Source organism: Grammomys surdaster, unplaced genomic scaffold (assembly GCF_004785775.1).
Source record: "Grammomys surdaster isolate TR1022 unplaced genomic scaffold, NIH_TR_1.0 194845, whole genome shotgun sequence".
In the NCBI taxonomy this organism is placed as follows: domain Eukaryota; kingdom Metazoa; phylum Chordata; class Mammalia; order Rodentia; family Muridae; genus Grammomys; species Grammomys surdaster.
In genome coordinates this window covers 1-13,945 of record NW_021623883.1, presented here as the reverse complement: position 1 = coordinate 13,945, position 13,945 = coordinate 1, and the positions used below count along the sequence as shown (strand labels likewise).

Here is a 13,945-nt window from a genome sequence, read left to right as displayed (position 1 = left end):
CAGGAGCCGGGAGGCAGGAGCCGGGAGGCAGGAGCCGGGAGGCAGGAACTCAAGGCAGGAACCAGGAGGCAGGAACTGGGAAGCAGGAGCCAGGAGGCAAGAACGGAATGAAGCAGAGGCTACATGGGGCCACTGCTCTCCATGGTTTGCTCAGCCTGCTCTCCATTGCCCAGGCCCACCTGCCCAGGGGCGGCACATCCTGCAGTGGGCTAGGCTCTCAAGCATCAGTTTTTAAACAAGGAAACACCACACAGACTTGCCTCCAGGCCAATCTGAGGGAGGAATTGTCTCAGTTGAGGTTCTTCTTCCCAGAGTATTGGCTGGTTTTCTGTTGCTGTGATCAAACACCATGACCAAGGCAACTTATAGAAGGGAAGTTTCTTTTGGGCTTCAGTACCAGAGGGATGATAGTCCTCAGCAGCTGAACAGAGGCATGGTGGCAGTAACTGTGAAGAGAGAACTCACATCTCAAACTGTAAACAGGAAGCAGAGACGGCTAGAGTCTTTTGAAACCTCAAAGCCTGCCCCATACCTCCTTCAACAAGACCACACTTCCTAGCCCTCCCCAAATAGCTCCACCAACTGGGGACCAAGTATCCGAATGTGGGAGACAATAGAGGATGCATGTCATTCAAGTCACTACCAAATGTAGCTTGTGTCATCAAATTGACACAGACAAACACAAAACTAGCCAATGACCCAGGATGCTGAGGAGGGAACCCAAGTCCTAAAGCAGAATACTCACCCCACCCTACCCCCAGCTGCATCCTGGCCTAGGCCTTATCTTTTCTTTCTTTCTTTCTTTTTTCTTTTTTTTTTTTTTTTTTTGGTTTTTTGTTTTTTCAAGACAGGGTTTATCCGTATAGCCCTGGCTATCCTGGAACTCACTCTGTAGACCAGGCTGGTCTCAAACTCAGAAATCTGCCTGCCTCTGCCTCCCAAGTGCTGGGATTAAAGGCGTGCACCACCACTGCCCAGCAGGCCTCGTCTTTTTAAACACTCTCCTAAGTGTGTTCACCTGGCTTCTTGTTGCTCACGTTCTCGTAATGGCTTTGAGTACTTCACTGGGTTCATATCTGCCCCCTGCTACTGCTCTGGTAAAATATCGCTCTGGGCTTAGCCCATTTCTACCTGAGTTTTGTTTCCTGAGGTTTGGGTTCTCTAAATATCCTGAAGCCAAGCCCTTTCTCATATACTTGATTTGGGCATGCTTCCTCCCAATCTGTGTCCTTTGAAGGTTATTATTAACCTGTTACTGCTGTCGTTGTGTTCTCTTATACAGTCACAACAAAATTTGAGAGAGCTGTTCTATTCTATTGTTTCTGTTTTAAGAATGACAAAATTGAAGGCATAAATGAGTCAGCCATTTGTTCAACATCACTAGTTAGTACCTGGTTAGTACCTGGTTAGTACCTGGTTAGTACCTGGTTAGTACCTGGTTAGTACTCAATAGAGAGAGTTTGAAACACAGGCCTTCTGCATCCACAGCCTGTTGCAGTAAACATTATTTGGGGGTTTCAGTCCCACCTTTGATCGTTCAGCTTCCAAATAAAAGACACAAAGCCTTTGTTTTTATAATAATCGTTAAAGCACTAGAGCTGGGCAAACCTCAGCCCTCTGTGCTGTCTTATCTACTTCCCTGTCAATAACCCCGAGGTAAAACTTGACCGCTTGGACTATTCCTGCTCCAACAGGCCAGCTCTTAAGGCCATGAGCTCATGATCTACCTACCCCATGGTGACTCACTCTCTCTCTCTCTCTCTCTCTCTCTCTCTCTCTCTCTCTCTCCCTCCCTCCCTCCAACCCTAAGCCTGAAAACCAACATAAACCCTGCCTACCTCTTTTCTGCCCACCTACAGGCTGTAGGCATCTTTACTCAACCAATAGTTTAAAATTAAGGCACAAGGTTTTCACAACAAAAGCTGCTATAGGTGAGAATTCACTCATGTCGAGGCAACTAGGCCTTGGGATACAGAATTTACCATTACAATACATAGCAACAGACCAACCCTCAACAACAGCCTTGGCCCCCACCCCAGGCCAGGCTCTTGAGCCCCACTAGGTGATTATTCTGACCACCTCCTGTTACACAGGGTGCACAGGGCCCGCTGAGCCTCTGCCAGCCTTTCCGTCCTTCTCTCCCTGCAGGCTGGTGGAGGAGGTGAAGGAGCTGTGTGACGGACTGGAGTTAGAAAATGAGGACGTTTACATGGCCACCACCTTTAGGGACTTCATTCAGCTCCTAGTGAGGAAGCTGAGAGGGGAGGACGACGAGAACGAGTGTGTCATTAACTACGTGAGTACTGCCCTGGGCCTGTGACACCACCAGACACCTGAGCACCAGGAAGCCAGGAGCCTGGCCCTCACCCTTCAGTTTCACCAGCCCCAGATAACGTTTCCCGAAGAAGATACTGCTGCCCAGTGCACAGAGTATGGGAAAGTCCTATGTTTCAAAGCTCTAAGGAGAGGCTTCTGTTCCCAATGAGGACGGCAGTCGACCCTGTGTGTTCAGCTTGTGCAAGGGGAGGTGCCGCTGTGACTATAAATCCATTTATGAGAAAGTTCATGAACAGTGTCCCTCAGGGCAGCTGGCCAGTCTATCATCCCCAGAGGAGGGGGTTCTGGGTACTTTGTTCATCTCATGTTTTGGAACAAAAGCTGGGGAAGTACAGGTGGATTCCAGGTCACCCATAGGATAGTGGACAAATAGCCAGTGAACAGACTTCAGGATGGGCTGGTGTTTCTGGAACTCCTGGGTTCAGGGTGAAGAAATCCATGTAGGAGGGGCAGGCAACATGTGTGAGAGTAAAAGGACCTTGCCACCCATAGCAAGCTACCACAAGAATCCCCCCACCCAGCCCTGTGTCTCCTGAGGCTCTGGTAGACCTGGAACTCAGCCCTGGCCTCCTTACCATACTGTCTAGGCCATTCCTGGGACTCTGGCCTCCGTGTGGCTACACATCCATCTGCGTGTCTCTGGGCATGCCCCATCTGTCTGTGTGTCTCTGGGCATGTCCCATCCGTCTGTGTGTCTCTGGGCATGCCCCATCTGTCTGTGTGTCTCTGGGCATGTCCCATCCGTCTATGTGTCTCTAGGCATGTCCCATCCGTCTGTGTGTCTCTGGGTGTGTCCCATCCATCTGTGTGTCTCTGGGCGTGTCCCATCCGTCTGTGTGTCTCTGGGCATGCATTTGTCACAGGTGCCTGTGTGTGAGGGACCCACTGTAACTGACCCTTCCTTCCTAGGTGGAAAAGACAGTGAACAAGCTGACTCTCCAAATGCCCTACCAGCTCTTCATAGGCGGAGAGTTCGTGGACGCTGAGGGCGCTAAGACCTACAATACCATCAACCCAACGGATGGAAGTGTGAGCAGGCTGCAGCCCCCTTCTTTCCACTCACCTCCAACCTGCCTTCTAGGGACAGTGGCCAGGGGCCTGTGCCTGGATGTGTGTGTCTTTATTGCAGATGTGCAAGGGTTCCATCCTAGGCCACAGGAGTGGAGTAGAGCAGGTCAATGAGGAGAGGGGAGAGAAGGGGCAGGAAGGCACTGAGGAACCCGAATCTGCTTTATAGAATGAGGCTGCTTAAGATCCATTGCTTCTCTCCATGCTTCGGCCGTCTCCCTTGTATGGAGGCCACCATGAGCCAGTCCTCCTCAAATGGAAGTCTGTATGCGGCAAACACTCTTGGCTGTGAATATCTCATGTCACGCTCAATGCATATGATCACACAGCAGATCACACACGAGGGTCTCCAAGAAAAGACCCGGCACGGAGATGACCTCCCGTCTGCGGGTTCCCACTCAGTCCACAGAAAATAGAGAAACTTAAAATGGGTCATCTGGGGGAAGGTGACAAAGTAAAGCCCAAGGGGCTGGCAGGACAGGAGGTGCCCTCGAGATGACAACCTTGCAAGTGTGACATGGAGAGAGCTGCCTGCCAGGTCCCAGGGGCCTTGGGTGGGAAGGGCAAGGCTGTCCATGGTACTCTATAAGGAGATGCTGGTCTCACTTCTCTGCCCAGCCCCTGGGGTTCCCATGTCAGGCCAGGGATGGGACTGAGACATGGATACAGCCTTTCTGCCTCAGCTCACTGAGTCTGTGGATTTCAGCTGCCATTGCGAACAGCACTAGACTGCCTGTGTCCCTTCACAATCAGTCCCTTCAGGCTCCGTGGGAATGTGAGAGAGCTGTGCAGAGACCTCAGGGCCCCGCCCTCCTTTGCTGTCTGATTCTCTTCCCTGTCCACCAGAGGCAGAACTTTCCCTCCATGCCTGCCTCTGAGTGGCCTCAGGATAAGCCAGCGAGCCAGGGAAAGCTGTCATGGCTCTGTCCTTTCCACAGGTCATCTGCCAGGTGTCCCTGGCTCAGGTGAGTGATGTCGACAAGGCGGTGGCGGCAGCGAAGGAGGCCTTTGAGAACGGACTGTGGGGAAAGATAAACGCGCGTGACCGTGGCCGGCTCCTGTACAGGTGAGAATTAGGAATCACCTGCGGCCCTTACCACCATCAGCTAGGAGCAGGGGCAGGGTGGGACCCCTATAGAGGGCTCTATACCTGGGGTCCCCCACAGTGGGAAGTAGCCTGGGCACTGCAGCATAAGGCTTAGAAAAGTTCTTGCAGAAAGTTTGGAAAGGCAGGTGAGGTGTCCACAGCTAGCTGTGACCTTAGCGGGAAGGTGCTGGGGTCAGTGAGAAGCTGCAGAGGCAAGACTGTGCTCCAGAGGGGCCACAGGCTGAGGTGCCTGAGAGCCATGGCTCAGATGTCAGCCAGCAGGGACTCTGGGCTCCTAGATCAGAGGACAACAAAGGAGAGGTGTGCCTGGCACTGCTTGTCACTGTGCAGCCTGGCTGGCCATGGGAACCTTCTGGTTCTTCCTCTTTCAGGATTTTTAAAAACTGCTATAATTATAGTGTATGGTCTGTGGTGTGTGTGTGTGTGTGTTATGAACTGTGTATATGTGTGGTGTGTGTGTATGTGGGAGTGACATTTGTGGTGTATGTGTGATGTATGTGTGGGAGTGTGTATGTGGTGTGAGGTGTGTGTTTGTGGTATGTATGGTGTAGTATTGTGTGCTCTGTGTGTGTGTGGTGTGTGGTATGTGGTGTGTGTATGTGTGTGTGGGGTATGTGTAATGTGGTATGTGTGTGGTGTGTACTCTCTGTATGGTGTGTGTGTGTGCACGTGTACACACATGTGTGGGGTATGTGTAGTGTGGTGTGTGTGTGTGTGCATGTGTGTGCACGCACGTGTGTGCATAACACTCATATACCACACTGTGCACATGGACGTTAGAGGCCAGCTTTCCTGAGTTGGTCCTCTCCTCCTATTGTGGGTTCCAGGTCTCACGCTCAGGTTGTTAGACTTGCATGGCAAGGACTTTTAGCCATTGAGCCTCTGGCTAGACTACATCTTCCTCGTCCTAATGTGCTTTAGTAACAGGAAGGGGCCTGTGCCTGCAGTGTGAGCTAACAGTCTTAGATCTCTGGTTGCCTGAGTTTGAGATTGAAGATCGCAGCTCTAAAGGAGCCTGGATGAAAGCCTGCACCTCTAGAGCCTGCGCCACACTGTGGTGGACACAACAGTCCCCCTTGTTGCTGCAAAACGTGCCTCTCCCTTCCAAAGTGGCAAGAACACTCGAGCTAATGAGCTAACAGGAGTGCTCATGGCTGGGAAATGCAGGTCCAGATCGCCCCAAATGACATGTTCCAACACGGGAGCAGTTCCGTACATTTTTACAAAGTGTTGTGCATGTATACATATTTTGTGCATGTGTGCTAGTGTATGTGCTTATTCATGTGTGTGCCATGTGCGTGGGTGGAAATTAGAGCACCTCCCGAACTGTTAGTCTCTGTCTTCCACCTTGTTTGACACAGGGTCTCTTGTTATTTTGTAGCTGCATGAGCCAGGCTAGCTGGCTCTCGAGGTTCGGGGAACTCTCCTGTTCCTCTGCCCACCTCACCACAGGCATGCTGGGAGCTTGCTGTATGTCGATTCTGGGGATCCAGACTTACTCCCTCACACTTGCATGGCAAGGACTTTAAGCCCCGAGCCCTTCATAAGGTTTTACAGCCACACAGCAGAAAGCCATAAATGAAGGCATTTTTATAAATGCAGACCAGAGTCAGACCCATGACTCAGCTGTTCGGAGCACGTGCAGCTCTTACAGAGAACTCCAGTTCAGTTCCCAGCACCCACGTGGCAGCCCACAACCCCCGAAGCTCCAATTCCACGTGTTCTGATCCCCTCTTTTGTCCTCTGAGTCCTCTGAGGGCACTGCACATAACATGGCGCACACACAGACCTGCAGACAAACATAGACACACAATAAAAATAAGTAAGTCTTAAAACCCAAGCTCACAGCAGCTTGTACAAGCATCGGCTGGGGGCACAGCAAAGCGGGGGATCTCTGCTGTAAGTCTCAGATGCTCAATGATTAAACCTCCAGCTTAGGGGTTGGTGGGAGCTAGTGGTCTGATAAATTCAGATACTTCAAAAAGTTCCACCCGAGAGTCACAGAGTTGTTAGTCAGAGATAGAGGTGGGCAGTGAAGGGCTTGGGATCTGCATCATTCCAACCCTCCACAATCATGCCTTTTTTTTTTTCTTTTTGTTTTTCGAGACAGGGTTTCTCTGTGTAGCCCGGGCTGTCCTGGAACTCACTCGGTAGACCAGGCTGGCCTCGAACTCAGAAATCCGCCTGCCTCTGCCTCCCAAGTGCTGGGATTAAAGGTGTGCGCCACCACTGCCTGGCACAATCATGCTTTTTAATCAGACAGTCTGCCTTGGAAGATCTTTAATGGCCGCCCCAGTCCCCAACTTCAGCTCACACTCTGACCTAGGAAACCAGAGAGGGCCCTTTGCTGTGCAAAGTAGTACAGACTGGGGAGTTGGACAGATGAGACTGGGAAGGTCAGCCATGTACTGCCTGCTGAGGTGTCTGGACTCCCTGAAGACACCATAGAGTTTTGGAAAGAGTCACCCATTGACCCATGGTTCCCAGAGTTGGTAAAGGTCTCAGCTGTGACACCCCAGACTCCCTTGAGCCTTAAACTGAAAGCATATTCCATAAGATGATCTGCTGCCACCTAGTGGTCACAGTTATAATAACCCCAGTTCGCTCACCATAACAGTGCCAGGCCTAAGACTGACTGTGGAAAGCACATCTCCAAGGGGCACTGCTGTGTGTGCCTGTGATGGTTGCACTCATCTCAGGTCAGCTCGTTTGTCCTGGGGCTGGCAGCAAGTCTTTCTGAAGAGGTAGCCGTAGAGTGCCCTATCTTGGTATAGTGCTCCTGGCAAAGGTCCCAAGGTCAGAGTCCTGGGTCACTTGAATAACAGGCAAGCCCAGCAAGAAGGAGTGGGAAGCTGGAGCCCTGAAATGAACTTGGTATGGGACTGGAGGGCAACCCGTGCACACATAGATGGCATCTGTGTCCTCAGTGATGAGGGAAATGATGGGGGTGACCTGAGGTTGGCAGTGACTTTGTCAGGAGGAGCTGGAGCATGTGCAGAGAAGGGAAGGGTGGGAACTGACCAAACAGCTTCAGTCATACATCAGAACTTAGACCCAGGTCCCTCTGCAAGACTGGAGCCTGCTCCCTTAGCAGCAGACCCTCCTGTCAGTGAGGGGACACCGTTATTAACTCCAGGCTGCTCACAGTGGCCATCAGAAGCAGAGCAGGGTAGCCAGATGCTGATCAGAGCAGATTCACAATCACCTGAAAAGCACCTCCCCCTGGAGCCACCTCTCGACCTCCAGACCTCAGCCTCAGGAACATGGCTCCTGGGCTGAGCTGGCCATCGGATTGGATGTACTTTCTCTCCTTTGGAGCTATCCAAAACCAGGAAGAGTACCCGAGGGCAGAGGCCTCTCTGCTATCAGCCATAGGCAGGTGAACACCTCTTCAGGATAACTTCATGAGGACATTGTAAAGTTGTCAATCCATGGGTCATCCAGGAAGGAACAAAGAGGAAAGGAGGGGACAGAGGATGTCATTCTCACACCCATCTTACAGATGAGAACAGTGAGGCCAACACATCTTAGTGACAGTTCTGGTCGTGAAGGGCAGAGTCCCCGACCCCATAAGAAATGGCATTGAAAGAGCAGGCAAGACAGTGCCAGACCTAAACCAGTTTCCTGTCTCTCTCTTGCTGTTGGCTAGGTTGGCAGATCTCATGGAGCAACACCAGGAAGAGCTAGCCACCATTGAGGCCCTGGATGCAGGCGCCGTCTACACCCTGGCCCTGAAGACACATGTGGGCATGTCCATCCAGACCTTCCGATACTTCGCTGGCTGGTGTGATAAGATCCAGGTGGGGTGTGGGCTCCCATCTCCCATGTGTGCATTCGCATGTGTGCAGGCGGTCTCCTGGGGAGGAGGCTCAAAGGGTGGTGCCCTGCCAGGCATGCTGCCCAACAGCTACCACAGTGGTGGGTAAAACATTGGCAAATCAAGGTTCTGCAGGTGGGAGTCCAGCAGGTTTGGTCAGCTTTGTGCCAGTTTCTCACAAGGGTGCCATTCAGGTTTCTGTTGCAGTAAGAAATACCTAGAGAGTCAACTTGTAGGATGAATGGGTACAGTTTGGCTCATAGTTTGGATGGTACAACTTGTTGGTTCCACTGTTCTTGAGTCTGTGGATGCACATTACAAGAGTGAGTGACAGAGCAAACCTGCTCATGTCACAGAGGTGAGTATTACAGACGAGGAGACAAGTTTGGGTAGCTCCTTGAAGCACACCCCCAAGACCTAACCTCCACCACCCTCCTCTTAAGAACTCCCCTACCTCCCAGCAATGCCCTTCTGGGTAACAAGCCGTTAGCATGGAGGGCTTTGAGGGACACTCAAAACCCAACTATGACAAATGCATTTGATGGGTGGGCCTTATCTTAAGGCTCTGAGGTGGTCCTGTTGCCAGGACCATTCAGATGTTGCTGAAGTGCTGAAGTCCAGTTCTGGTGGTTCCAGGGCGTGTGTCTGTGTTGGCTACAGGCAAGGGACTCTCTCCATGATCCTCAAAAGGCCTCCAGTACCCAGTGACAATGTCTTCTATGAGCTTTGGGTCTCTGCCTCTGTCATATAATTGTGGAATGTGGTCCTAGGGGTTCCCGTGGTGCCTCTAGGCCTTCCTTTGCAAGGTCCTCCCCACCTCCTAAGGTCCTCTGTGAGGAGACAGATGCTGCATATACCGTGCCTTGGGATCAAGCACTCAATCTTGGAAGGTTCCCCAGGGAGGGGAAGGCTCATGGCTACTCTCCTCCCAACTAGGGGCTGAGAACTGTGGAGCAGTGATGGCCACGTGGGAGGAGGGCTGCCATCCCACCTTCTGCTTCCTTGTGACTTCTCTGGAGCCATCTCTTCTGGGCCCCCTCAGCACTAATGGCTGTAGAAGCAGCATGGCCTCCTCCAGGGCCTCCTTATCTTTTCTTTGCCCAGATATCAGAGCAAGAGGACTTATCCCTGATAAGACTAGCCTCCTGTCCAAGGGCTGTACCTGAAATGGAACTGTTGCTCTGCTCCCACTGCTCATCCAACCTGATCCCTCTGAACTCCTGCCATGCCCCTGTCTAGTGTAAGCTGGCGGCTTTGGCCTCCTACCCAGCTCATCATGTGACAATCAGGACCTAAACAAGACCCTGTTTCTCCTGGGTCTCCCACAGGGACTGGCTGACTAAGGATGGGAACACCCTCACCCTACCTTAGTGACACTGCTATGTTTCTTCTAGGGTGCCACCATCCCCATCAATCAGGCTAGACCCAACCGCAACCTGACCTTGACCAAGAAGGAACCTGTTGGGTGAGTGACAAGCCACAGGTGTGCTGGCATGTTCTGGGTACCACATGCCAGCCTGCAGCTTGTAACATCCTCTGCATATATCCATGGATGTCTGTGCCATTCATATGTAAAGTACCTGCTCTGTCTACCTGTGTCATTATTTAAATGCACAGTAACTGTCAGTCAGAGTCATGAGAGTAAACTGGGGTAGGGGGACTACATCCAAAATGATTGCAAAGCAACTGTGTCCATACAAATGAGTCAGTGTTAGCCAGAGGAGTGAGCCAGCAGAATGTACCTATAATTAAAAGACCAGGTGGTTTGGCCTCCACCATCAGAGGCCCCGTAGCCAGATGACCACCTGCAAGCTGGGGTGACAGCCACTCAGTCTGAGAAGCTGGACGGTTCAAAACAAGAGTGACACATGGCACAGCCCATTCCAAGGCTGAAGGCCTGAACTCTCTCTGGAGAGGCACTGGGGTGACTCTGGGTTCCAAGGCTGAAGAATCTGGAGTCTGATGTCATGGGTGGTCCTGCTGAAGAATAGAGTGTGACACATGTGAGCAGCTCTGTGTTCTGCTGATTGCTCCATCCAGGCCTCCAGCCTAGTGGATGCTGCCACCCACATTCAAGGAGTGGCCTCCCTACTCAGTTCCCAAAGTTAGAGCCAAGGTTAACCATGATGACAGTGCAGGGCAGAACTCAGTAGGGGAAATGCAAAGGCAGACCATCTCACCCGCAGAGAGCCTCAGGGCACAGCGGAAAAGAGAAAGAATGCTGGGATAGATGGGATCTTGGCCATAAGCATTTGGAGTCCTGTGTCACAGACAAATCCCTCACAAGTGTATGGGGGACTTGGGAGCTTGCATAGGGCCTGCGTGTGGCTCTGTAGGAGCAGACTGCATCCAAAACACTTAAAATGCCGTGGTCTTAACACATTCTCCTGAAGCCCCTAAATGGGAGGGAGGAAAAAGGAGGGAGGGATGGAAGGAGGGAGGAAGGGGGGAGGGAGGGAGGGAGGGAGGGAGGGAGGGAGGGAGGGGAGAGGGAGGGAAGAGAGAGGGAGGAAAGGAGAGATAGATGGAGGGAGAGAGGGAAGAAAGGAGAGGGAGAGAGGGAGGGAGGGAGAGAAAGAGAGATGGAAGGAGGAGAGAGGGAGGAAAGGAGAGAGAGAGGGAGGAGAGAGGGAGGGAAGAAGAGAGGGAGGGAGGGAGGGAGAGAGGGAGGGAGGGAGAGGGAGATAGGGAAGGAAGGGGGGAGAGAGGGAGGAACAGAAAGAGAGAGAAAAAGAGGATTCAGATACTGTAAGACAGCTGGTATCATGGGTAAACCAAAGGCAAGAGGCCTACCAAGAGTGGCCACTAAGAACGGCCATGACCTGCATGGCTTGGGGATTGACCTAAGTGGGGTAACAGGGAATGAAGAAATGGCAGCACACATATAGATATGCTGGGATTGAGTGAGCCTTGTGCTTTGATAGAGACATGCCGATGGCAAGTCAGAAACTCGGTGTATTTATTTTCTGTATCTGAATCTAGGAGGTGCGTTCATTACATACAGCTGAATGAGGAGGGTTAGCTCATCTCAGTAGGAGGTGGGGTCTCTGTGGGGAGCAGCCTCTGGTTGTACAGATCCTAGAAGAGGGAGGCATAGTTGACATTTGTGCATGCACTGTCAACATCTACACACAAATGAGGGGGAGGCTTTGCCGTTCCCGTGGCTCTGAGGCACATGGCCGCTTGGGCCTGTTGCTTCGGGCCTGTGGCTGCACTGCAGCACAGCGGAAGCACATGGCGCAGGTGCAGCACAGCGGAAGCACATGGCACAGGAGGCTGCTCACCTCCTGGCAGCCAGGAACCCTCCAGGGACGTGTGTGATGCAAGTGTGCATGGCATGCTGGTGGCTGCTGACAGCCCTTGGCATTTATTACAGAACTGTCACCCTGACCTCTGTCTCCATGGCCATGTCGTATTCCCTAGAGGTGTGGGTCTGGGGAGGGGACTCAATTCACCCTACGGTAAGGGGACTCTTCCGATGTTTTCCTTCTTTGGATCGTCTAAAACCCCATGGCCAGCATCCAGCAGCTTCAGGCTCTACTCTCTGCTACCCACCTAGACCCTTTATTATGTTGGGTGTATGTTGGACAGAGGGGTGCAGCCTCCTACCCCCCAGTGTGTTCTACCATTCCCAGGGTGATGCACAGGCTCTCGATTGGCCCTCTTCCATGCAGGGATTGCCTGATACTTACCATCCCTCCCTTGAGATACCTCACAGCCATCCTGTCCACTGGCCTCTTTGCCTGTGCTTTCTCAATACCCAGGCTCAACTAAGAAAACTCCGTTCTGGTCCTCTGTTGGTGACACAGAAGTCAAGAGAGGCAGAGCCACACAGGATTAGGCTGCGGCCAGCATAGATGCTGCCCACCCACCCCTGAGTCTATGCTACCTCTGGTCTGAGTATGAGGGCTCACACACCGAGCCAGACGTTCCCAGGGATGACTGACCTCCCCAGGCACACCAGTGTCTGCTCACTGTACCCACCCACCCTTACTTCTCTGCCTCCCTAGACAGCTCCCCTCAGACACTGACCTCCATCCCAGCCAGTCTGCACCTCAGGATCGGAGGCATGGGCTACCTCAGCAGGACCATTGCCTTTCCTGGAAAGCTTTGGCATTGGAAACCAGTCCTGGGTTAGGGGCTGGAGTTGGCAGGTCCACTCTGGGTAGTCTGTCTGAGAAGGGACAAAAGCCCTCTTGCTTTTGTTTGCAGGGTCTGTGGCATTGTCATTCCCTGGAACTATCCCTTAATGATGCTGTCCTGGAAGACCGCAGCCTGCCTGGCTGCTGGGAACACCGTGGTGATCAAGCCTGCCCAGGTGAGTGCACACTCTCTGGACCAGGCTATGTCCCATGAAGGGAATGGGGGACTTACTGTCAGGAGACAAAGGTCCCTTCGCCTACACCACACACTGAGGAGCTGGCCCTCAAAGGCCAGCTTACCATGATAGACACATGAGGAGGATGGGAGCTAGCTGACTAAGAAGACTGTCCAGCTACCAGCAATGGAGACCTGCAGATTGTGTTGCTACCACTCAGGGGGCAGAGGACAGGGTTTCTACTGCCATTCTGAATCCACACCCTGGATCTTGTTTTCTGTCCCTTGCCTGTCTCATGCTCAGGGCAGGCCAGTGGTGTCAGTAAGCTTGGTTCCTTGTCTCTCATCTGGTTTCAGACAACAGAAGTCCTAGAACAGTGGTTCTCAACCTATGGGTCACGGCCCCTTTAATGGTTGGGCAATCTGTTCACAAGGGTCTCATATCAGATATCCTGCATATCAGATATTTACATTATGATTCATAACAGTAGCAAAATTACAGTTATGAAGTAGTAATGAAAGTAATTTTATGGTTGGGCATCACCAAAACATGAGGAACTGTATTAAAGGGCCACAGTGTTACAAAGATTGAGAACCATTGCCCTAGGAGGAGGTAGTTTGGGTAACGAGATTTAGGAACCTGCCAGCCCTCAGCAAGGACCTAGAGATGGTAAGAGAATAGAGGCGGGGTTTCAGGGGCCACAGGTGACCTTCCAGGGGAGGAACTGGACACAAGCTACCATCTTTAAAGTGGCAGGCACCCAGGAGATGCTGTCTCTCTGGTATCTTTGAAGCATGTTCATCTGGAGGGCAGCAGTACAAAACACAATGAGGATTCTAGGCTGTGTCAGAGTCACACTCCTTCAGCATTTTAACACCTTTCTTCTTTCTTTCTTTTTTTCTATTCCTCAAACTAAATACAGAAACAGTACAACAGTTGAGTAGTTAAAGTCTCCATCTGTATTGTATTTCTGGGAATACCTTTTCATAGGGATTTGTTTAAGAAGATATCAATTGGTTTCTGATAAATAAATGTGTTTTCTAAAAATAAAAAAAAAGACTGAGAGGTGGAGAATAACAGTTAGGAAGTTTGCTGCTATGCCAGCACCCACCTCGGGCCACTGCAAATTGTCTATAGTTCCAGATACACACACACACACACACACACACACACACACACACACACACACACACTGACTTGAGCGAGCTCCCACCTGGCTCTTTCTATTTCTTCTTTCCTTTTATTTTATTTTATTTTATTTTATTTTATTTTATTTTATTTTATTTTATTTTATTTT

General features: G+C 51.5%; 1 protein-coding gene across 1 annotated transcript; it reads left to right on the top strand.

The window, feature by feature from the left end:
* Positions 1–2,148: 2,148 nt before the first annotated feature.
* Positions 2,149–12,705, top strand: LOC114615923 (cytosolic 10-formyltetrahydrofolate dehydrogenase-like; the record flags this gene model as incomplete). Its single annotated transcript, XM_028761513.1, has 6 exons — positions 2,149–2,296; positions 3,247–3,366; positions 4,344–4,471; positions 8,163–8,313; positions 9,725–9,795; positions 12,543–12,705. Coding segments are annotated over 6 exons (781 nt in total), but the record flags the coding sequence as incomplete, so codon positions are not given.
* Between the last annotated feature and the right edge of the window lie 1,240 nt (positions 12,706–13,945).